The sequence below is a fragment of the Schistocerca piceifrons genome, chromosome 2 (assembly GCF_021461385.2).
Source record: "Schistocerca piceifrons isolate TAMUIC-IGC-003096 chromosome 2, iqSchPice1.1, whole genome shotgun sequence".
Taxonomy (NCBI): domain Eukaryota; kingdom Metazoa; phylum Arthropoda; class Insecta; order Orthoptera; family Acrididae; genus Schistocerca; species Schistocerca piceifrons.
In genome coordinates this window covers 899,102,977-899,126,554 of record NC_060139.1, presented here as the reverse complement: position 1 = coordinate 899,126,554, position 23,578 = coordinate 899,102,977, and the positions used below count along the sequence as shown (strand labels likewise).

Here is a 23,578-nt window from a genome sequence, read left to right as displayed (position 1 = left end):
ATGGGAGAGAGTGTTACAGAAATGATACAGGATTTGGGCTGGAAATCATCAAAAGAAAGGCGTTTTTCGTTGCGACGGAATCTTCTCACGAAATTCCAATCACCAACTTTCTCCTCCGAATGGGAAAATATTTTGTTGACACCAACCTACACAGGAAGAAACGATCACCAAGATAAAATAAGAGAAATCAGAGATCGTACGGAAAGATATAGGTGTTCGTTCTTTCCGCGCGCTTACGAGATTGGAATAATAGAGAATTGTGAAGGTGGTTCGATGAACCCTCTGCCAGCACTTAAATGTGATTTGCAGAGTATCCATGTAGATGTAGATGTAGATGTAGATGTATGGCGCTGTAGGCAGTTATAATGTGGTGTGGTTGCAGGAAAAGGGGAGGAACGATCGAACACACAGTTCTGGCACATTTGTTAGGATATGGCCACAAGTCACGACGTGTTCAATATGTGCTTTCAACTCAACAGTCAGTTGCAACCATAACACTGCATGGTTGGCAGTTGCTTGCAGTACATCCAGTGAAATCAGAGCGAAATGTCTTTGTATGTTATCCTTCAGGTCAGAAAGAGTTCAGATACAGCAGTGATGGACACGATCTTTGAGATATCCCACAACCAGGAGTCACATGATGTAGGTCAACTCTTGAAACTGCCTAGAGATGATGCGGTCATTACTGTAGGTTTCCCTAAGCACATCTTCACCAGGCAAGCAACGTGTTGTGGTACCCAATCTTGACTGAAAATAGAGGTGTGTAAACAGTTGCGTTCTCGCAAAACTGGGATGACGTTAAGAAAAACAGACAGAGAACGAAGGGGACTGTGGAACCACGCCACAGCCACGTAAGCTGAGTGCAGTGGATGTTCCTGCATAATACGTGGCGGAGTAGAACCGAGTATGTGACAGTTCTGTGCATTTACAGCACCATGCATCTACATCTGCATATAAGTCAATACTCTGCAAACCATCGTGTGGTGAATGGCAGAGGGTACGCCTCATTGTCCCAGTTTCTTCCTGTATCATTCACGTATGGAGCACAGGAAGAATCATTGTTTGAATGCCTCTGTGCGTACAGTAATTATTCTCATCTTCATGATCCTTGTATGAGGAATACATAGGGGTTTGCAGTATATCCCTAGAGTAATCATTTAAAGCCGCTTCGTGAAACTTTGTTAATAGACTTTCTGAGGGTAGTTTACGTCTGTCTTCAAGAGTCTGCCAGTTCAGTTCGTTCAGTATCTCTGTGACACTCTCCCATGAATTAAACGAATCTGTGACTATTCGTGCTGCCCTTCTTTGTATACGTTCAATATCCTCTCTTATTCCTATCTGGTAAGGGTCCCAAACTCTTGAGCATGTTCTAGGATGGGTCGCTGGAGTGATTTGTAAGCAATCTCTTTTGTAGACTGATTGCATTTCCCCAGTATTCTACCAATAAACCGAAGTCTACCATCTGCTTTACTCACGAATGAATCTATGTGATCATTCCATTTCATATCCCTACAAAGTTTTACACCCAGGTATTTGCAAGAGTTAGCTGATCCCAACAGTGACTCGTTGATATTATAGTCATTGGATATTACGTTTTCACGTTTTGTGAAGTGCAAAATTTTACATTTCCGAAGATTTAGAGCAAGTTGCCAATCTCTGCGCAATGTTGAAATCTTATCAACGTCTGACTGAATATTTATGCAGTTTCTGTCAGGTAGTACTTCATTATAGATAACTGCGTCATCTGCAAAAAGTCTGATTTTACTGTTAATGTTGTCTGAAAGATCATTAGTATACAACATAAAGAGCAAGGGTCCCAACACACTTCCCTGGGGGACACCCGAAGTTACTTCCACATATGACGACGACTCTCCATCCAAATTAACGTGCTGTGTCCTACCTACCAAAAAGTCCTCAATCCTGTCACAAATTTCACTTGATACCCCACATGATCGTAAGTTTGACAATAAGTTAAGGTGTGGTACTGAGTCAAATTCTTTTCAGAAATCAAGAAACACTGCATCTACCTGGCTTCCTTGATCCAAAGCTTTCAGTATGCAGATTAAAATGTGCCTCATCTGTTCAAAGAATATGTTGACCAGGAGAGAGGCAATTCTCGTGAGACAGATTGAGCACTGGCCACAGAATTTGAGGCATTTGCTGCACTGTCGTTGTGGCTAAAGGAACTTCATCAGCAACTGCCACGGAAATGGGCTTCCTCCCTCTATCTGGGGCACCGTTTAATTCACCTGTTTCTTCAAATTTCTTGATTATTTTCTTTAGCCAATTTATTGATTTTTGGTGTCTTCGTAGCTGTTTTTGGTTCAAATGGCTCTGAGCACTATGCGACTTAACTTCTGAGGTCATCAGTCGCCTAGAATTTAGAACTAATTAAACCTGACTAACCTAAGGACGTCACACACATCCATACCCGAGGCAGGATTCGAACCTGCGACCGTAGCGGTCGCTCGGCTCCAGACTGTAGCGCCTAGAACCGCACGGCCACACCGGCCGGCAGCTGTTTTTGTTGGTGATATTCCTGAAATGCAGTCTGCCGTTGCAGCCATTCTGATAAACTATACCAGCAGTGCACAATCTTTCTTCTCAATAGCTATTGTATTTTATATGGAAAACTTCAAGCTTATTAACCCTGTACACCAGCAGTCTCTTCACAAACGACATCAACATGCGTCACCAAACGACAAACAACATACTGAAGTGAAAACAGGAAAAATTTCACATTCTGATTGCTTACAGTGCCATTTTGCACCTGGTGGAGGAGAGTGGAACTATTATTTTTTCAGCATACTCCACAAACACAATGATTAATCAACATAACTGCAATGTTTCAGCCTCCCGTGATGAGTACATCCCACACTGCAGTCCTTGGAAGACCATCAGTTTAATCACAACCACCCAATAGACACCAAACCAACCACACGTAAAAATCGTCTGGCATGACGTGACACAGCTGGTTTCATCTCAGTGTGTTCCTCATTATGACTCCTTGTTGATATTGCCCTCTTTGAATTTCAGTTTGAATCTTTTGCTCGTACTCTGCTTTGTTTTTGCATGCATGTGTAATACTGTGTCCAGTAAATGATTCTGTATTTGTTTTTGTTTCATATAAAACAGAAGCCAGTTTCGTTACATAGTGTTCTGTGGACATTCCATTTGTGAGCTGCTTGACGTGAATACGTTGTGAGGGTATTGGTGGTATTCTGCTTTGTTTTTGTTCACATCCGTTTTTCGTACTTTCTGCGCCGAATGGAGAACTCCTTGTTAGCTACTTTTGACAGAACTGGCATTCAACTTTATTACACCTTGTCCTAGATGAATATGTATTTCTGCTTTGAATGCTGTTGCTTTTCTCCACCAAGTATAGTTGTAGAATTATTGACAAAGTACGAGGGTGAGTCAAATGAAAACCTTAAATTTGTAATAACAAATCGAAATTTCGCGCCGTTATCCTGTAAGTTGGTAAACGTGCTACAAACAGTGTGAAGAATGGCATGTAGGTGGCAGCGCAGTGTAGATGCACACACACCGTCGCAGTGTCAGTATAAAGATGGCCGCCCCACTTGCGACTTGCACCAGGGAAGAACAGCGTTCTGTTATTCGGTTTTTGCGTAGGGAAGGTGTGAAACCTATTGAAATTCATCGACGAATGAAGGTTCAGTACGGTGATGCAAGTTTGTCACAGCAGCAAGTCTACGAATGGAGTAGGAAGTTCGCAAATGGTGTGACATCAGTGGCAGATGCTCATCGTCCAGGTCAGGCACAACGAGTTGTGACTCCACAGAACATTGCAGCAGTTGAAGCCATAGTGAAGGAAAACCGCCAAGTGCCACTTAATGACATTGCAGCATGTTTACAGGTTAGTCATGGGTCAGCACACCACATTGTGCATGATGTGCTCCAGTTTCACAAAGTGTCTGCGAGGTGGGTGCCATGGCAGCTGACTCCTGAAATGAGAGATGCTTGAGAAGAACTTCTTCGGCACTTTGAACGAGAAGGTGATGGCTTCCTTGCAAGAATTGTTACTGAGGACGAAACCTGGGTGTACTTCTACCAACCGGAAACGAAGAGAACGAGCAAGGAATGGCGCCATTCCTCATCACCAAACCCAAAGAAGTTTCGAACAGAACCATCAGCAGGGAACGTTGTGCTGACTCTCTTTTGGGACGAAAAAGGCGTCATTTTGGAGAATTACATGCCTAGAGGGACCACTGTCACCAGTGCATCATACACAGATCTCCTAAAAAATCATCTGTGGACTGCAATCAAATCAAAGCGACGTGGTTTCCTGTGAGCAGGCGACCTTTTGCAACATGACAATGCAAGGCCCCACACTGCCCGTACAACAGTTGCAACATTCACAGACCTGCATTTTAAGTGACTTCCTCATCCGCCATACTCACCAGACCTTGCCCCAAGTGATTTCCATATGTTTGGACCACTCAAAGACGCAATGGGAGGAAAGAAGTTCTGTTCTGATGAAGAGGTACGACACGCATGAGTAGTTGTGCAGACTACCAAAAGAATTTTTTTCTAAAGGAACTTATGCACTTTGTAAGCGCTGGAGGACTTGCATTGAGCGTGAGGGAGATTATGTTGAAAAGTGATACAGCTTTGTACCACTTCTGCACAATAAATAATATTTAAAAAAACTATTTAATGTTTTCATTTGACTCATCCTCGTGTGTATATTTCATGCGCTTTCAATCTTTCCCGTGTACACCCACCAGAAAATTGACAGCACTTGCATCACTGTTCTCAAAATCCATTATCTGTTATCTTGCACATGTACTATTTGTACATAACCTCCTGAAAAAGGTCTCCCTATTTCTGGACTGGCAGAAGCCGGTCGACTCCGGTCCGCTAATGGTGTGAAGTCCACGCAGGGTACGGTGGGTAGAGCACAGCCAGAAAGGCAGTTCAAATGATTCAAACGGCTCTAAACACTATGGGACTTAACATATGTCCCCTAGACTTAGAAGTGCTTAAAACTAACCAACCTAAGGACATCACACACATCCATGCCCAAGGCAGGATTCGAACATGCGACCGTAGCAGCAGCGCGGTTCCGGACTGAAGCGCCTTGAACCGCTCGGCTACATCGGCCAGCTAGAAAGGCAGCGTATGGCCAGGCACTATCATGGAGCGGGGTGTAGTCACCTTGTTTCGCATACCCACTTGATACGTTGCAGAAGACATGTCAGTATTTCCACATAGGTTGTGGCATTTAACATGATGCCCTCAGTGAGGAATTCTTTATGGCTGAGACCCTCAGAGTCGAAGAACACTACATGCATTGTCTGGGAGCAAGATCTATCATTGTGCACCTACCTCATATCGGCGATCTGGATCCCGCCACTTCGTACTTTGACACTTGCCTTCGGGGCCATAGCTCAGGCACCAGGTCTCGTCGCCCGTGACAAAGGTTTTAAGGAGATTTCGGTCTCGATCTGCCATTTCGATGAGGTCTCCACAAGTGTCAAGCCAAAGTTGCATTTTTTTCTGGCGTCAAGGTGTGGTCCGTGGTTCGGGAGGAAAGTTTGTTTTTACCCATATACAGGGTCACTGTGAGGTGGGCCATCTCACGACCAGTTCCCACTTCCTCTGACATCATTCGCAGTCTCACTCGACGATCTTGAGACAAAATTTTCCTCGCTTTCTCAACATTGTCCAAGATATGTGCAGTTGCAGGGCAGCCTGTTTGGGGCACTTCCATCTTGTCTCAGAAGCATTTAAGCCACTCATAAACACACTTCAAGGCGACAGCAGGTTCTTCATAAGCTGCTGTCAACATTTCATGAGTCTCTTCTGCTGATTTTCCGTGTTTGAAACAGAACGGCATATTCGTTGGCTGATCCATTTTGGGCTTTGACCACGTGCAATACACCTTCACCCTATACTCTTCTGTTTACACACAAGAAGCACACTCACATTGGCGCTGCTCAGGAATTTGCTCAGATATGTCTCTCCCCACATGAACCATGGACCCTGCCGTTGGTGGGGAGGCTTGCGTGCCTCAACAATACAGGTAGCCGTACCGTAGGTTCAACCACAATGGAGGGCTATCTGTTGAAGAGGCCAGACAAACGTGTGGTTCCTGAAGAGGGGCAGCAGCCTTTTCAGTAGTTGCAGGGGCAACAGTCTGGATGATTTACTGACCTGGCCTTGTAACACTAACCAAAATGGCCTTGCTGCGCTGGTACTGCGAACGGCTGAAAGCAAGGGGAAACTACAGCCGTAATTTTTCCCGAGGGCATGCAGCTTTACTGTGTGATTAAATGATGATGGCATCCTCTTGGGTAAAATATTCCGGAGGTAAAATAGTCCCCCATTCGGATCTTCAGGCGGGGACTACTCAAGAGGACGTTGTTATCAGGAGAAAGAAAATTGGCGTTCTACGTATCGGAGCGTGGAATGTCAGATAACTTAATCAGGCAGGTAGATTAGAAAATTTAAAAAGGGAAATGGATAGATTAAAGTTAGATATAGTGGGAATTAGTGAAGTTCGGTGGCAGGAGGAACAAGACTTTTGGTCAGGGGAATACAGGGTTATAAATACAAAATCAAATAGGGGTAATGCAGGAGTAGTTTTAATAATGAATAAAAAATAGGAAAGCGGGTAAACTACTACAAACAGCATAGTGAACGCATTATTGTGGTCAAGATAGACACGAAGCCCACGCCTACTACAGTAGTACAAGTTTATGTGCCAACTAGCTCTGCAGATGATGAAGAAATTGATGAAATGTATGATTAGATAAAAGAAATTATTCAGATAGTGAAGGGAGACGAAAATTTAATAGTCATGGGTGCCTGGAATTCGACAGTAGGAAAAGGGAGAGAAGGAAACGTAGTAGGTGAATATGGATTAGGGCTAAGAAATGCAAGAGGAAGCCGCCTGGTAGAATTTTGCACAGAGCATAACTTAATCATAGCTAACACTTGGTTCAAGAATCATGAAAGAAGGTTGTATACATGGAAGAACCCTGGAGATACTAGAAGGTTTCAGATAGATTATACAATGGTAAGACAGAGATTTAGGAACCAGGTTTTAAATTGTAAGACATTTCCAGGGGCAGATGTGGACTCTGACCACAGTCTATTGGTTATGAACTGTAGATTAAAACTGGAGAAACTGCAAAAAGGTGGGAATTCAAGGAGATGGGACATGGATAAACTGACAGAACCAGAGGGTGTACAGAGTTTCAGGGGGAGCATAAAGGAACAATTGACGGGAATGGGGGAAAGACTAGAAGAAGAATAGGTAATTTTTGAGGAATGAAATAGTGAAGGCAGCAGAGGATCAAGTAGGTAAAAAGATGAGGGCTAGTAGAAATCCTTGGGTAACAGAAGAGATACTGAATTTAATTGATGAAAGGAGAAAATACAAAAATGCAGTAAGTGAAGCAGGCAAAAAGGAATACAAACGTCTCAAAAATGAGATTGACAGGAAGTGCAAAATGGCTAAGCAGGCATGGCTAGAGGACAAATGTAAGGATGTAGAGGCTTATCTCACTAGGGGTAAGATAGATACTGCCTACAGGAAAATTAAAGAGACCTTTGGAGAAAAGCGAACCACTTGCATGAATATCAAGAGCTCAGATGGAATCCCAGTTCTAAGCAAAGAAGGGAAAGCAGAAAGGTGGAAGGAGTATATAGAGGGTCTATACAGGGGCAATGTTCTTGAGGACAATATTATGGAAATGGAAGAGGAGGTAGATGAAGATGAAATGGGAGCTATGATACTGCGTGAAGAGTTTGACAGAGCACTGAAAGACCTAAGTCGAAACAAGGCCCCGGGAGTAGACAACATTCCATTAGAACTACTGACAGCCTTGGGAGAGCCGGTCCTGACAAAACTCTACCATCTGGTGAGCAAGATGTATGAGACAGGCGAAATTTCCTCAGACTTCAAGAAGAATATAATAATTCCAATCCCAAAGAAAGCAGGTGTTGACAGATGTGAAAATTACCGAACTATCAATTTAATAAATCACAGCTGCAAAATACTAACGCGAATTCTTTACAGACGAATGGAAAAACTGGTAGAAGCCGACCTCGCGGAAGATCAGTTTGGATTCCGTAGAAATGTTGGAACACGTGAGGCAATACTGACCCTATGACTTATCTTAGAAGAAAGATTAAGGAAAGGCAAACCTACGTTTCTAGTATTTGTAGACTTAGAGAAAGCTTTTGATAATGTTGACTGGAATACTCTCTTTCAAATTCTGAAGGTGGCAGGGGTAAAATACAGGGAGCGAAAGGCTATTTACAATGTGTACAGAAAGCAGATGGCAGTTATAAGAGTCGAGGGACATGAAAGGTAAGCAGTGGTTTGTAAGGGAGTGAGACAGGGTTGTAGCCTCTCCCCGATGCTATTCAATCTGTATATTGAGCAAGCAGTAAAGGAAACAAAAGAAAAGTTCGGAGTAAGTATTAAAATCCATGGAGAAGAAATAAAAACTTTGAGGTTCGCCGATGACATTGTAATTCTGTCAGAGACAGCAAAGGACTTGGAAGAGCAGTTGAATGGAATGGACAGTATCTTGAAAGGAGGATATAAGATGAACATCAACAAAAGCAAAACAAGGATAATGGAATGTAGTCAAATTAATTCAGGTGATGCTGAGGGAATTAGATTAGGAAATGAGACACTTAAAGTAGTAAAGGAGTTTTTCTATTTGGGGAGCAAAATAACTGATGAGGGTCGAAGTAGAGAGGATATAAAATGTAGACTGGCAATGGCAAGGAAAGCGTTTCTGAAGAAGAGAAATTTGTTAACATCGAGTATAGACTTAAGTGTCAGGAAGTCGTTTCTGAAAGTATTTGTATGGAGTGTAGCCATGTATGGAAGTGAAACGTGGACGATAAATAGTTTAGACAAGAAGAGAATAGAAGCTTTCGAAATGTGGTGCTACAGAAGAATGCTGAAGATTAGATGGGTAGATCACATAACTAATGAGGAGGTATTGAATAGAATTGGGGAGAAAAGGAGTTTGTGGCACAACTTGACCAGAAGAAGGGATCGGTTGGTAGGACATGTTCTGAGGCATCAAGGGATCACCAATTTAGTACTGGAGGACAGCGTGGAGGGTAAAAATCGTAGAGGGAGATCAAGAGATGAATACATTAAGCAGATCCAGAAGGATGTAAGCTGCAGTAGGTACTGGGAGATGAAGAAGTTTGCAGAGGATAGAGTAGCATGGTGAGCTGTACCAAACCAGTTTCAGGACTGAAGACCACAACAACAACAACAACAACAACAACATCTCTTGAGCTGTATGGCGCGGGATTCAGCGGTTGCGAAGTCTTACAGTGTGAGCAGTATAACGTCATTCATTGAATTTTACGGACAGAGGTTGTAGAATAATACGAGCGTTAAATCAAACAATGTTTTTATTTCCACTAAAAATTACAATTTTTAAAAATTTGGAATTCGAGATATTAAGTGACATAAAAGATTACCAGAAATACAACAGAATGGCACTTTGGAAGGAGCCAGTCTGTCTGCTGATTCAGTAATTCTTGCACTTAAACTGATTTGAACAACGATACAAAATCAAACAAGTTAGTCGAATCGTGAAAACAAGGGGATCCCCAGTGAACGAACTGCGAATGAAATGTTGCTGAGGTTGGCGAAGAGTCGCAAATGTTTTCATAGACTCGCTCGTCGCTCGCATGTACATCGCTGCTTCAGTTGTTGACCCGCGCGTTCAGTTGTCGAACGCGATGGAACTGAATCATACGGATAAAATTTGGGATCAATAATAAAAACATGATAATTCATTACTAGGGTCATTCGATGCGATACGTGCTATAAAGTACTGATATGAGTAAGAATGTCAGTTGAACACTCGAGTGAAAAGTATCGAAAGTACTCGATACTTTGCCTAAGTACTAGTAATAAACCAGAGTGAAACAACTATAAATCTAACTATCATTAGGAACTTGTAGAAAATGGAAGTCAGAGAAAGGAGAGCGGGTAAAGAGGCAGTAAAATACCAGAAAATACTTCGAAAAGAATGAAACGAGAGCAGTCTTTCGTAATGTCAATCAGCTCCGACATAAAATACAGGTTAAGGAGCGAGAAGTGCGTAACGAATACTCGGAGTCAGGTGTGTGTAGGATAAAATGTGACGCCTGTCCGAAATTTTACATAGACTAAACAGGACGATCTTTTGATGTCCGCCTTCGACAACACTGTAGCCCAGGTAGTATTAAAAATTTTTTAGTTCTCATTTTTTAAAAATGTTTTATAAAGTAGGATGCATACATCAAAACCTAGTTATCAGCAATTATGCTCCGAAAGCATTCCATTTGGACATACTTTATAACATTGTAACTTTTTCTAATTAAAAAAAAAACGCCTACATGACTTGTTAAATGAACAAAGCCGATTCAGGGGCTAGGGCTTTTTCGAAATATGTTCTAATTTATTGTGATATTTCTTCTCTTTCCCTTTCGGCACGCATTTTTCTTACACCAGCTTGTTTCTGGAGCTATCTGATTCCAGGTCTGATTGTCTAGCAGTAAAGCACTGCCCGGAAATTAACGGGTCGCAGGATCGACTCCCGGTCAGATCATAGATTATTCAGTCCCCTTTAACCCAGTAATCACCTCTCAGTGGTGTGGTGATTCACCATAAACGATACGAGTTTCGGATTGCAGTTCAAATGTGGGTAACTGGGTAACTGGTGTAAGGTAGGGACACGCAAATTGCCGACGTGTCATCCATTTGGAAGACTTGTTTCAGACCACTGAGCCACACAATATTATTGTTATTAGCCGCTTAGTGTATACTTGACACTGCCTATAACCCATTTTCCACAGGTGGATAACGTTTGTAGGTGGATGTTACGTATTTTTTTATTTTACTATTTTTCGTTTCAGAAGGGTATATCTTTCAGCTATTTTTACATTAAATTTTTTCTTATATTTGCTGTTTAAAAGTTAGCAACTTTGTACTATTATGTAGCCAAGTATAGCCTTCAGTTCCAACAAGCACAGCACAATTTGATTATAGTACACCATGAGCACTTCTCCTGACTTGTTCAGTTATACTATATCAAGTTACTATGTGACGTATTCGAGTGAGTGTAGCTGTGTGCAGTAGTTAGTTAAATTTTGTATTCTAGTTTCCTAATATTTTACGATTCTTCTCTTTGTTTTTTGGTGACTTACTAAGAAGTCGAAACGGATAATCATACCGTTCGTGGGACCATGAGCCTGAAAATTACAATAGAAGAATTTAGAAGATGGCTACTGTTGCTCTCTGAGAAGTAGACTTAGGCCATATACAACAGTTAAGTGAAATTTCAACATTTTTTTGAGAGCTGTATTTTTCTGTCAAACATTGTGTGAAGTATAAGTTAACTTACATTTGGTTCATTACTGCTATACAAATATTGGTTACAAAAATATTTTTATTTGAAAAAAATATTCATTATTTAAGGTCAGTAGGAACTCCTGCACTCAAAATTTTGTTCCCAGTAAAAAGTGTCTGCTCCAAGATTTACGCCCTCATTTTATAACGATAGTGTTCTTCCATTAACTGAGCACTTCATCTTTTTTAAAAATTTTGTTGTTTAAGAAATATTGTCCTTCAAAAATGGTGTTTTCATAAGAAACATAACATAGCACAATCTGTAGAATGTAACATTCAACAATCACAGTATTATCATGCTGAATCCAAGATTTTTGTGTTACAGAAAGTGTTAGTTAGTGCAACGAATTGAAAGAAGAACTTGACAAAGCACTAAAAAAATCTAAGTCGAAACAAGGCTGTTGAAGTACACTTCATTGCCTCAGAATTGTAGATATCTTCGGAGAGCAAGCATAACAATACTGTTTCTCTCGGGGTATGCAAAATATAGGCGACAGGAAAAATGTCTTCATTGTCAAACCTCAAGAAGAATGTAAAAATTCCTTTTCCAAAGAGAAAAGCAGGCGCTGAACACTAAATCACCAGTTAAATAAGTCGTGGTTTCAAAATATTGTCACAAGTTACGAGTGGCGTTCAATAAGTACTGCAACACATCTTTTTTCTCGGTCAAAAAAATGCGAAATCTGTTGTGGGACATCGCAGAATATTCTTGCTTCAGCCCCAAAAGTTTCTTGAAGTTCTGATAGGCGGCGGCGCTGTAAGTAGGCTTCAAAATGGCATGTGTAAAGTACGTGCATTCCAAGCATAGAGCTGTATCTGAGTTTCTTTTAGCGAAAAACCAGAGCACCGCAGAGATTCATAGGCGCTTACAGTTTGTCTGTGGAGACCTGTCAGTGAACAAAAGCACGCTGAGTCGTTGGACAAGGCGTCTGTTGTCAACGCAACAAGATCGGGCAAACCTGTCTGATCCCCACATGCTGGCCGGCCGCGCATACCTGTGACTCCTGCAATGTTGGATCATTCGGACGCACTCATTCAAGGTGATCAACGGATCACAATTCAATATCTCACTACAGAGCTGGACATCTTTGGTTGTATTTACAAAACTTCATTGGACTGTTGTTCCTCATCCACCCTAAAGTCCAGATCTCGCACCTTCTGACTTCAATCTGTTTAGTCCAATGAAGGATGCACTCCATGGGAAGCAGTATGTGGATGATTGGGAGGTTACTGATGCTGCAAGACGTTGGCTCATACGTCGAGCAGCAGAGTGGTACCATGTGGGCACATAGGCCCTCCCAGTAATGTGCTGTAAAGCCGTCGCCTTGAATGGGGGTTATGTTTAAAAATGGGTTTTGTAGCCATAAGTGTGGGGAATAATATGGTTTATAGGAATTCTGAACAAAGCCAGCCGGCTTTCAGAAAAAATGTGTTTGTTACTTACTGGAAACCCCTCGTATTTACAGAAGAATGGAAAACTGATAGAAGCCAATCTCTGGAAAGATCACTTTGGGTTCCAGAGAAATCTGAGGGCACACGGGGCAGAACTGACCCAACGATTTAACCTAGAAGATATGGTGAAGAAAGGCAAATCTGCATTTACACCACTTGTAGATTTAGACAATGTTGACTGGACTACACACTTTGAAATTCTGAGGGCAGCATGAGTAAAATACAAAGGGCGAAAAGTTATTTACAACACATACAGAAACCAGACTGTAATAAAAGAGTTGAATGACATGAAAGAGAAGCAGTAGTTGAAAAGGGAGTGAGGAAAGATTTTAGTCCATCCCCCATTTTATTCAAACTGTGTACTAAGCAAGGAGTGCAGGGAAACAAGCATATATTTGGTAAGGTGTTTAAAGTATGGAGAGTAGAAACAAAAACCTGGAGGTTCACTGATACAATTGTAATTCTGTCAAAGGCGGGCAGGGAATGGAAGACCAATTGAATGGAATGGATAATCTCTTGATAAGAGTTCAAAAGATAAACATCAGCAAAGGTAAAACAAGAATAATTGAATGTAGCCGAATTAAATCAGGCGATGATTATAGAATAGATTATGACATAAGACATTAAAAGCAGTCGACTTTTGTTATTTGGGCGTCAAAATAACTGACGATGGATGAAGATATAAAATACGGGTTATCAATGACAAGAAACGTATTTCTGAAAAAGAAATTTATTAACATCGAATTTAGATTTATGCGTTAGAAAGTCTTTTCTGAAAGTACTCGTCTGGAGTGTAGCCTTATAAGGAAGTCAATCATGGGGGTAAGTATTTCAGACAAGAAGAGAATGAAGGATTTTGAAATATGGTGCTACAGAACATTGCTGAACATTAAATTGGTAGATCGAATAACAATTGAAGTAGTATGGAATGGAACTGAGGAGAAAATATACCACAACTTGCCTAAAAGAAGGGTTCAGTTGTAGGATACATCATGAAGCACCAAGGATCGTCAATTTGGAAATGGAAGCAGGTATGTGTCAGAGGGAAGTGGGGGAGGGATTAGGTTGTTCTGGCGGACACACGGTTCCAAAGTTGAGTACAGCGGGTAGGTTCCAATGGATGTAAGTGCTGTAGTTATGCATTGATGAAGCAAAGTAGTGTGGAGAGCTGCATGAAACAAGTGTTAGAAGGACTGAAGAGTATAACAACAAAGAAATATTTCAAGTATAACATTTTATTTCTGAAATAATTTTGGTGTGCTTTAATAGTTCACATGGGAGAAATACATGTGTCTACAAATCCGCTAATAAACGTAGGTAACAATATAAAACTCCATTAAAGAATATTGACCCAATAGTTAATCAAACTATCTTGGTTTCCGAATCTGTACAAAAGTGATCTTTATTTTTGTTTCATTATTGTTAAAACTGTAATTGAGTGATATTTTAACATATTTTAATAACTCGCAGGCAGTTTTCTAAATGTATCTATAAACAGGCATTGTTAGCAAAACGTCAGTCATTGCTAGGCAGACAGCTGAATGTAGCTGTGGTTAACCATCTGTATTTACTGAATCAGTCGCTAAGTGTAGCAATCGTCACTAACCATTGATATTGTTTATGAAAGCCCAGTGCTTGCTTCTAACACAATGGTGCTTTTAGAAGCATAAAATGGAGAATGGACCTACAATTTTTTCCCCTGGTTAATACACGCTAGCAGACTAAAGATATAATCCCGGCGTGAAACAAGCCGTATAAGAGAGGCAACGAAGTGGATTTCCGAATCCAGCATCACCCGCAAATAGCGATAACAATGCAAGTGAAGCCTGACAAGGTCCCAGGGGAGAGACGGCGGTCTTAATGTAATTAATTAAACAAATAAAAACTTTTAACACGTACACCGCAATTTTCCTATCGCAATTAAAGTTTGATAAATACTTTCGGTTGCTATCTGTAACTATCTTTAGATCTGTAACACATGTAGGAAACATAGCCTAAGAAAATTATGTACAGTCAAGTAGAATACAAAAACAATGTTCAACACTCAGCAAAAGCATTGGAAAGCATTGTTAACTCTAGTCATGCAACAACATGCATTCGTAAGCAGCAAAACCATAACAGTACGTAGTTGGAAACACCACAGTGAGCAAGACGGGTTGTAGACCTATCGAAAGAATTGTAGACGAGAAACCTCAAAAGGCTTACTCTACTTCCAAATGGATTTTAAAATATAAAGATAATAATGGCATATAGTTAAGGTTACGAGGCAGCGAACTTTATTATGTCCTGAACTGGCAACTGACAATAAAATCCAAAAAGCTCGTGCCTAAGTCGAGCTAATTTTAAAACCATAAAAGTAACACGGGAAGGAAGTTAAAAACTACAAGACAAGGAAGCTTTTTGGACTTTATTCATGATTTAACGCGTTACATAGGATCTGCTTCCTACAAACGCCATGTTGCCAGTTCCCGACGTAATACAGATCGCTGCCTCGTAATCTTAACTTTATTTTATTTTTATCTTTATATTTTAAAATCCATTTGGATGTAGAGTAAACTTTTTGAGATTTCTGGTCTACAATTCTTTCGACAGGTCTGCAATCTTTCTTGTTCCTCGTGGTGTTTTCAACTTCATACTGTTACTGTTGTCGTACGTACAAATGCTTATCGTTGCATGATTACAGTTAACGATGCTTTCCAATGCTTATTCACCGCCTTTTCATATTTTGAGCGGTATGTTACCTGATAAACATTAACATAGTTTATACTACACTGTTAAATGACTTTGCCAAATGTTCACTTTTACACGTAGAATTGGCTCCCCATTATTTTTGCTCAGGTTTTGTACGTTGTTTTTGTATTCCACTTGATTGCACATAATTTACTTAGGCTGTTTCCGGCATGTTTTACACATCTAAAGATGGTTGCAGATAGTAACCGAAACTAGTTAACGAACTTTTCTACTTTTTACTTTTAGAAGTATTTTCTTTAACACATAATAATGTACGTTTTCCATAGTGAATTATCTCAAGTATTGAAATCTGAGTCGCATATATTTTTTCAGAGTGGTCAGAGGTGAAAATAAATAAATAAATACCACATTATAAAATGTCAGTTAAAAGGGAACGATTTTTTCAAGTAAATTGTAATTGATTGCTTTAAAAGCAACATGTTACATAGTCACAGAAAAAGGTGCAAAAATAGCCATGTTCTGTTATGCAGGAACAAATGACACAACAGTTTTCAAAACAACTTCTTTAATGGATTTCTCAACTTACTTGATTTGTAATGTGACCATTTTTCTTTGGGAATTCGTTCATCCACATAGTCCACTCCAGCATATGCGAAAATGAAGCGTATGTGTTCTGCTTTCCCTCGGGCATTGAAGTAAATAAGTTTATAAGCAGGTGCCATTGTACCTGTAACAAATATGTTAATTAATGTTGGTTGTTCTTGATTTACTAAAGAAATGTGCAGGTACATTGGAGAGGAACGCCCAGTACGTAAATACTGACTCGTTGCTACAGTAACATTGTGAGTGGCAATAGTAAAAACGGTGACTCATACAGTCGTAACAAGTTGTGTTACAAATTTCCTCCCATCTTTCATCCTTTCATTCTTTTCTTCCCCCCGTCCCCTCTCCCGTTTCTCTGTGCTAGTGATTTACTGATAATAAACTTGTTGTGAAAAACATCAGTACACCGTTTGAAAAAATTAGCAAATTTGAAATTGGATAAACTGCTGCCCCATGAAACAATGGATATTCTGGAACTTTTGTCAATGGGTTATTTGCTGACGTCGTGTATTTCTCATGTGCATTCAGTGATTTCTGTTTAAAATGAATGTCGAACACAAGCTGTCTAATTGTGCCATTCAAAGATTTTCAGACTTCGTATCTTGCTCAACTTCAACACAGCGGAAGTGTCACTAGAGTACAAAAGAAAATAATTTTCAATTGTGCGCTATCAGCTTATTACATCGAATGTTCCAGATTGTGGAGAAGTAAAAGATTGTGTCAGGAACAGTTCAGAGAACATTGACTGTTCTCTTGTATCATTTCAAAAATCTCGTATGATTCGGACGCCGACAGGCTGACTAGAAAATTGGTTATGCATTATTTCACTTATGTTTTACTCATACATCTCGTTGTCATTCAAAAGTACGACATGAGACGCAGCAGAAACCAACAAATTGTGTTCAGAATCAGCCAGACCTCAAATACGTGTACTTTGTAAGTTCGAAATATTTGTTGAATAACGTTGACATTGTTTGCTCAGATGTACCACTACTGATAAATATTTTGTATGCACAAACCTAGTACTTATTAAACATAAACTGATATCAAAAAATGAAAGAGCATCTATGAGTACACCTCACTCTAAAACTAAATGCGTTTTATATCTTAATATAGTCTTTATGTTGCTACTTAATGTAGTAATACAGTCTCTGCGAGTGTGGCATTACATTTCTTTCAACAGGTAATTGAACATCGAGTTTTTAAAAAAATTGTCTGCGCTTATACGTGCTCCATGTGATTAATTTTAACACACAAATACAGGGTGCCTTGGGTGGGCTGGAGATATACAAAAACATTTGTTTATACTTCAGTACCTGTTAAGGTTTGCCGGCCGGGGTGGCCGAGCGGTTCTAGGCGCTATAGTCTGGAACCGCGCGACTGCTACGGTCGCAGGTTCCAATCGTGCCTCGGGCATGGATGTGTGTGATGTCCTTAGGTTAGTTCGGTTCAAGTAGTTCTAAGTTCTAGGGGACTGATGACCTCAACAGTTAAGTCCCATAGTGCTCAGAGCCATTTGAACCATTTTTTTGCTGAGGTTTATAACTTCATTTGTCCAGTGTTGAAGAAAGAAGCTCAAACATTTTTATGCGTCTTGGTACAGTTCAATGCAGGCCTGTTTATAGCTCAAGAGATATCGAAATGGTACTCCACTTCTCGCCACATGTACGAAGCATGACGGGTGTTATGGTCTCCACTGTGGCGTAGATCCTTTGTCTCAAATCTACTAGATCTCAAACCATTGTTGTGTAAACAATGTCCTTGATAAACTCCCACGCACTGAAATCCAGCAGAGTCAGATCAGGAGACCGAGGGGGCCGGAACGAGACCATTCAGGAAACCTGCGATCCAGTGCTGAGGAAATGCCTCATGGGCAAATGTGGTAGCATCCACTTGATTAGGGTGGGGGGCGTGGTAGGCATCATCCTACTGGAAATTGACACTGGGAAGCCTCTGTAGAACTGAATGGTTCGCCAATAGGTCGAGATAGGTGTGCCCTGTCACTGTTGCGCATGTGCCATGCGACTCAGTGCTATTCGTGAAATGGTTAGGATCACATTTTGGAGAGAGTTTCTATCGACTTCGTATTAAATAAACAGCATGAAATGTCGTGTTTTTTCTTTATAAGTATTTGTTTGTTTATACCTCTAGCATCCTCTTACGGGGACTAGCCCACCGCGCGAGTCATTAAAAGCAGCTACCCCTACTTGTAGGAGGCCTTTGCCTCAATGGGACAACACAGGCTAGTTTCATTCATTCATTCATACTTCTAGCGCAGGAACCCTGCGTATTTTGTTCACAGCGTCCTGAAGGGATTCTTGGGTTATCTGGGGGCTGTGGAAATGGGCCTGACTCTTAGCATATAGCAGCCGACGGAGGTGAACCAGTGTGGGGGCAACATGTCGTGCTTTTGTCACACGTATGCTTATTGGTTTGGCATGGCACAGCATGACAATCGCTTCGTAACTGCTATGGTGGTTACAGGTATAGTGTGTGCAGATTAACATGGCCGGTAGAAATGTAGTTGTCAAGACAAGCGTGGGGGGAGCACTAGTGGTGGGGGTTGAGGGCAGGCGGTCTGCACACTGTAGGTGAAATATTGAGTGCTGGAGGTAAAGTGCCACTCTAAACTGAAGACTATGCTCACATTTTTTGTAGATATTAAGTGGATCCCCTCCACGCCCACAACTGTGTGGTGACCATCCAAAAAGATCTACTGCCACATCTGCTTTGGTTAGTATTTAAAAATAATTCCGCTGAAAATGCAACAAAAGCTTCTATTTACTTCCACATTACTTGTTAACCATTCGTAACTTTCAGAGAAGCATCATAAATGGTGAATTTTGAGAAAACCCACATTTCTTTCGTTGCCATGTTAAAATTTGCTTCTTTTACCAAAACACAGCGACTTTTACACACTGTCACTACCATGTGCAGATGCAATCGTGAGAGAATTCTGAAACTGTGGCCTATTACGTTTATTAATCGAGGAAATGAGGACAAGTAAAATCAATATCTTATGAAAAAGAATATCCTCAGTATAAAAATAAAAGTGCAATGTCTTCACTTACGTTGCTTCAAAACGTACAGCATTTTTCGTTTCACCAGCTGTCGATAGCCCTTAGAAATTACATTCTTTCATCAAAAAAGTCTGTAGTTAGTGGAACAACACAGTATATAATGAAGTTTCCCATAATAACCACATCGCAAAATACTCTCCTCTTCGTGTGATATTTACCAAAATTTCGTTTCGATATCTCAAACCGTTTAAGAGATATGAAGAATGTTACGTATGTTTCATTCTGTCTTTAACAGTAGCACTCATGATCGAAAATGAATGTAGTACGTAGGATCAATTTTCCCAAGATTAGTGACAGGTAGAGACTTCTACCAAAGTCTAAAGAATAACTCAGTATGTTATGTAATTTGATATGCAGCAACATGTTATGTAGCATGCACCAGAACGCAAAATCATAGCAACCCCTATTCTCTATTGCAAACTTTTTCGAATTTTACACAGCGCTTACTTAAATGGGAATATCACAGTAACTATAACCAGTAACAAAATGATGGGTATGTCATCGTGAAACTGCAATGCGTGCGCCTCCATTCTATCTTCGCAGCGCATCACTAACCGGCCGAAAGTGGGCAACAATGTGGGCCTCCCCTTCCAAATAAACGAATGGACTTGCCCAACTCTTCGGACGAAAACTGGTCACTGTGCTCTACCCACCGTAGCACTCATGATCTCTGCGTGGACTTCACACCATTAGCGGACCGGAGTCGACCGGCTTCTGCCAGTCCAGAAATAGGGAGACCTTTTTCAGGAGGTTATGTACAAATAGTACACGTGCAAGATAACAGATAATGGATTTTGAGCACAGTGATGCAAGTGCTGTCAATTTTCTGGTGGGTGTACACGGGAAAGATTGAAAGCGCGTGAAATATACATACGAGGATGAGTCAAATGAAAGCATTAAATATTTTTTTAAATATCATTTATTGTGCAGAAGTGGTACAAAGCTGTATCACTTTTCAACATAATCTCCCCCACACTCAATGCAAGTCCTCCAGCGCTTACAAAGTGCATAAATTCCTTTAGAAAAAAATTCTTTTGGTAGTCCGCGCAACCACTCATGCGCCGCGTGGCGTACCTCTTCATCAGAACGGAATTCTTTCCTCCCATTGCGTCTTTGAGTGGTCCAAACATATGGAAATCACTTGGGGCAGGGTCTGGTGAGTATGGTGGATGAGGAAGACACTCAAAATGCATGTCTGAGATTGTTGCAACTGTTGTACGGGCAGTGTCGGGCCTTGCATTGTCATGTTGCAAAAGGACACCTGCTGACAGCAACCCACGTCGCTTTGATTTGATTGCAGGCTGCAGATGATGTTTTAGGAGATCTGTGTATGATGCACTGGTGACAGTGGTCCCTCTAGGCATGTAATGCTCCAAAATGACGCCTTTTTCGTCCCAAAAGATAGTAGCATAACCTTCCCTGCTGATGGTATTGTTCGAAACTTTTTTGACTTTGGTGATGAGGAATGGCGCCATTCCTTGCTCTCTCTCTTCGTTTCCAGTTGGTGGAAGTGAACCCAGGTTTCGTCCTCAGTAACGATTCTTGCATGGAAGCCATCACCTTCTCGTTCAAAGCGCCGAAGAAGTTCTTCACGACCATCAACACGTCGTTCTCTCATTTCAGGAGTCAGCTGCTGTGGCATCCATCTTGCAGACACTTTGTGAAGCTGGAGCACACCATGCACAATGTAGTGTGCTGACCCATGACTAATCTGTAAACATGCTGCAATGTCGTCAGTGTCATTCGGCGGTTTTCCTTCACTATGGCTTCAATTGCTGCAATGTTCTGTGGAGTCACAACTCGTTGTGGCAGACCTGGACGAGGAGCATCTTCCACTGATGTCACACCATTTGCGAACTTCCTACTCCATTCGTAGACTTGCTGCTGTGACAAACTTGCATCACCGTACTGAACCTTCATTCGTCGATGAATTTCAATAGGTTTCACACCTTCACTACGCAAAAACAGAATAACAGAACGCTGTTCTTCCCTGGTGCGAGTCGCAAGTGGGGCGGCCATCTTTATACTGATACTGCGACGGTATGTGTGCATCTGCACTATGCTGCCACCTACAGGCCATTCTGCACGCTGTTTGTAGCATGCTTACCAACTTACAGGATAATGGCGCGAAATTTCGATTTGTTATTACAGATTTAAGGTTTTCATTTGACTTACCCTCGTATCTGGAGCGCTAAATTTGATGCTACGAGAGACTGTAAAATTCGTAGGAAGGAATTATTTTGGGTATGTAAGCGTCTTCTAACGGTGTACCGCAATATCGTGCTGGTCTGATAACTGCCTAATTCAGTCCCTGTTATAATCCATAATATACCGCCTATAACGTGGAAAGTGTAAATAATCCCTAATCACATACAGATCGATCTGAATGTTATGGAAAACTTCAACATGGCGGACAATGCAGACGATAGGAATCTGTAGGTATGCTGTACTCAGTTATCAGAGTTTTCCATACAGATAGCATACGTATCACTATGTGCAACAAGACGTTGGGGCCTGACGCAGTCCTCTCTTAAAGAAGAGTATATTTCTGTTGTCTCTGCTGAACTAGTATCTTCGACGTGTATGGAGATGTCACGACAAGGAAGAATATGACTTCTTGTTGCTTGTTTAATTCGCAGGAATGTAAGTTGTCCTCTCAGGTTTCTGCCTAAGCACATACTTGGATCCTGCCTAACCATGAGTTGTAAAACATATGTATTCGGATATAAACAGCCAAATATTTATTTCATCTTTAGTTTTATAATCAGACAAATGTAAATAATATAGAATATTGCGGAATATACTTGTATTACATTCATAGGAAAGTCCTAGAATGTGTTAAAACGCTAAGATGAAAAAGAAGAAATAGCAAACAATACGTAAGTTGGAACTTAAATAGTGGCAACAATGCTGTGGAGACATTATGCAATGGAATCTACTATTTTCGCTGATAGCACACGTTGTTGACATACCTATCTTACCTCCGAGCAAATGGACTCGCCCTTCCCAAGTCTTTGGCGTGCGCACAATCGAGGGAAACACAGTCACTTGCGAGCGAGCGCTCTGGCGTAACGGTGTCACTTTGTTTTCGGAACAGGAACAACTGTGTTGCATCAAGATTGAATGCGCCAGAGGTCATACAGCACGACAGTGTCATCAAGGTCTTCAAGAGGCGTGCGGGGAATCGGCATTGCCGCACAGAACAGTGGCACGTTGGGAAAAAACTTCAACGACGGTCGCCAAACTGTGGCAGACATGCATCGGGCAGGTCGTCCTAGCGTCTCTGAAGAAGAAGTGCATGCTGTTGCCGCGTTAGCGGACAGTGATCGACGCCATACGATTCGTGAGATCGCCCACGAATCCGGATTAGCGCTTACGACTGTGCTTCTCATCCTGAAGAAACGCCTGGGCATGCGAAAAATCGCATCACGATGGGTTCCGCATGACTTGACGGAAATGCAGAACTGGATGCGTTGCAACGCTGCTCAGACGCACTTGAAGCGCTATGAGCGCGAAGGAGAGGCTTTCTTACGCCGTATCGTAAAACTGGATGAGACATGGGCGACATCGTACGAGCAAAACTGAAACGCCAATCCAACGAATGGCGTCATTATGGGTTGCAGCGAAAGTCGAAAGTGCCCCAGTATGGTGAATGTTATGGAGATTCTCCTGTACTACTGTGGTGGTGTTATCCTAACGCATTACGTTCCTCCCTGGCAAACCGTCAATTCACACAGTATTACTGTTCGTTTTTGGAGTGTCACCTGCGACCAACTTTGCGAAATAAGCGGCGACACTAACCCATCATTTTGCACTACAATGTGAGGGCGCATACAGCTCAAGCTGTAGCTGCTCTGTTCGGTCGATGGGACTAAAGTCCTTGTAACTTTGATTTGATTCCGAAGATGAAGGAACCACTTCGTGGCATTCGCTTCAGAACTGTTCCAGAGATTCGACAGGCAGTAGACCGCTCCATTTGCACCATCAACAGAACAGGCTCTGCTAACGGTATACTACGCCTTCCGCATCGCTGGCAACGGGTTCTACACAACGCTGGTGACTACTTTGAAGGACAGTAACAGGTGCAAACATGTAACTCTTTTGTATCGGTTGTGAATAAATGATGATGATGAAGTCCCATACTTCGAGGAGCGTAGGGAACGATGCGGGAGACCCGCACCGCCGACTAGGCAAGGTCCTAGCAGAATTGGTTTGCCATTGCCTTCTATTTAAGTTCTAAACCTTGTAATATGCGAACCTACTTTCTTCGACTCTTTAACCACTATGCTACGGCGAAGACGTGTTTTTCTTCTTTTGTGTTGGCCATTGTAGTGTCTCTTGAAGGCTTATG

General features: G+C 41.4%; 1 protein-coding gene across 1 annotated transcript in view; it reads right to left on the bottom strand.

Annotated features, from left to right (window-relative positions):
• LOC124776765 (glutathione S-transferase-like) overlaps positions 1–23,578 on the bottom strand; it is a 335,310-nt gene that overhangs the window by 38,125 nt on the left and 273,607 nt on the right. The window contains exon 3 of the mRNA XM_047251904.1: positions 16,131–16,271. Within this exon, the coding sequence (XP_047107860.1) occupies positions 16,131–16,266 (136 nt within the window). The 5' untranslated portion in view covers positions 16,267–16,271. The remainder of the gene's footprint in view (positions 1–16,130; positions 16,272–23,578) is intronic.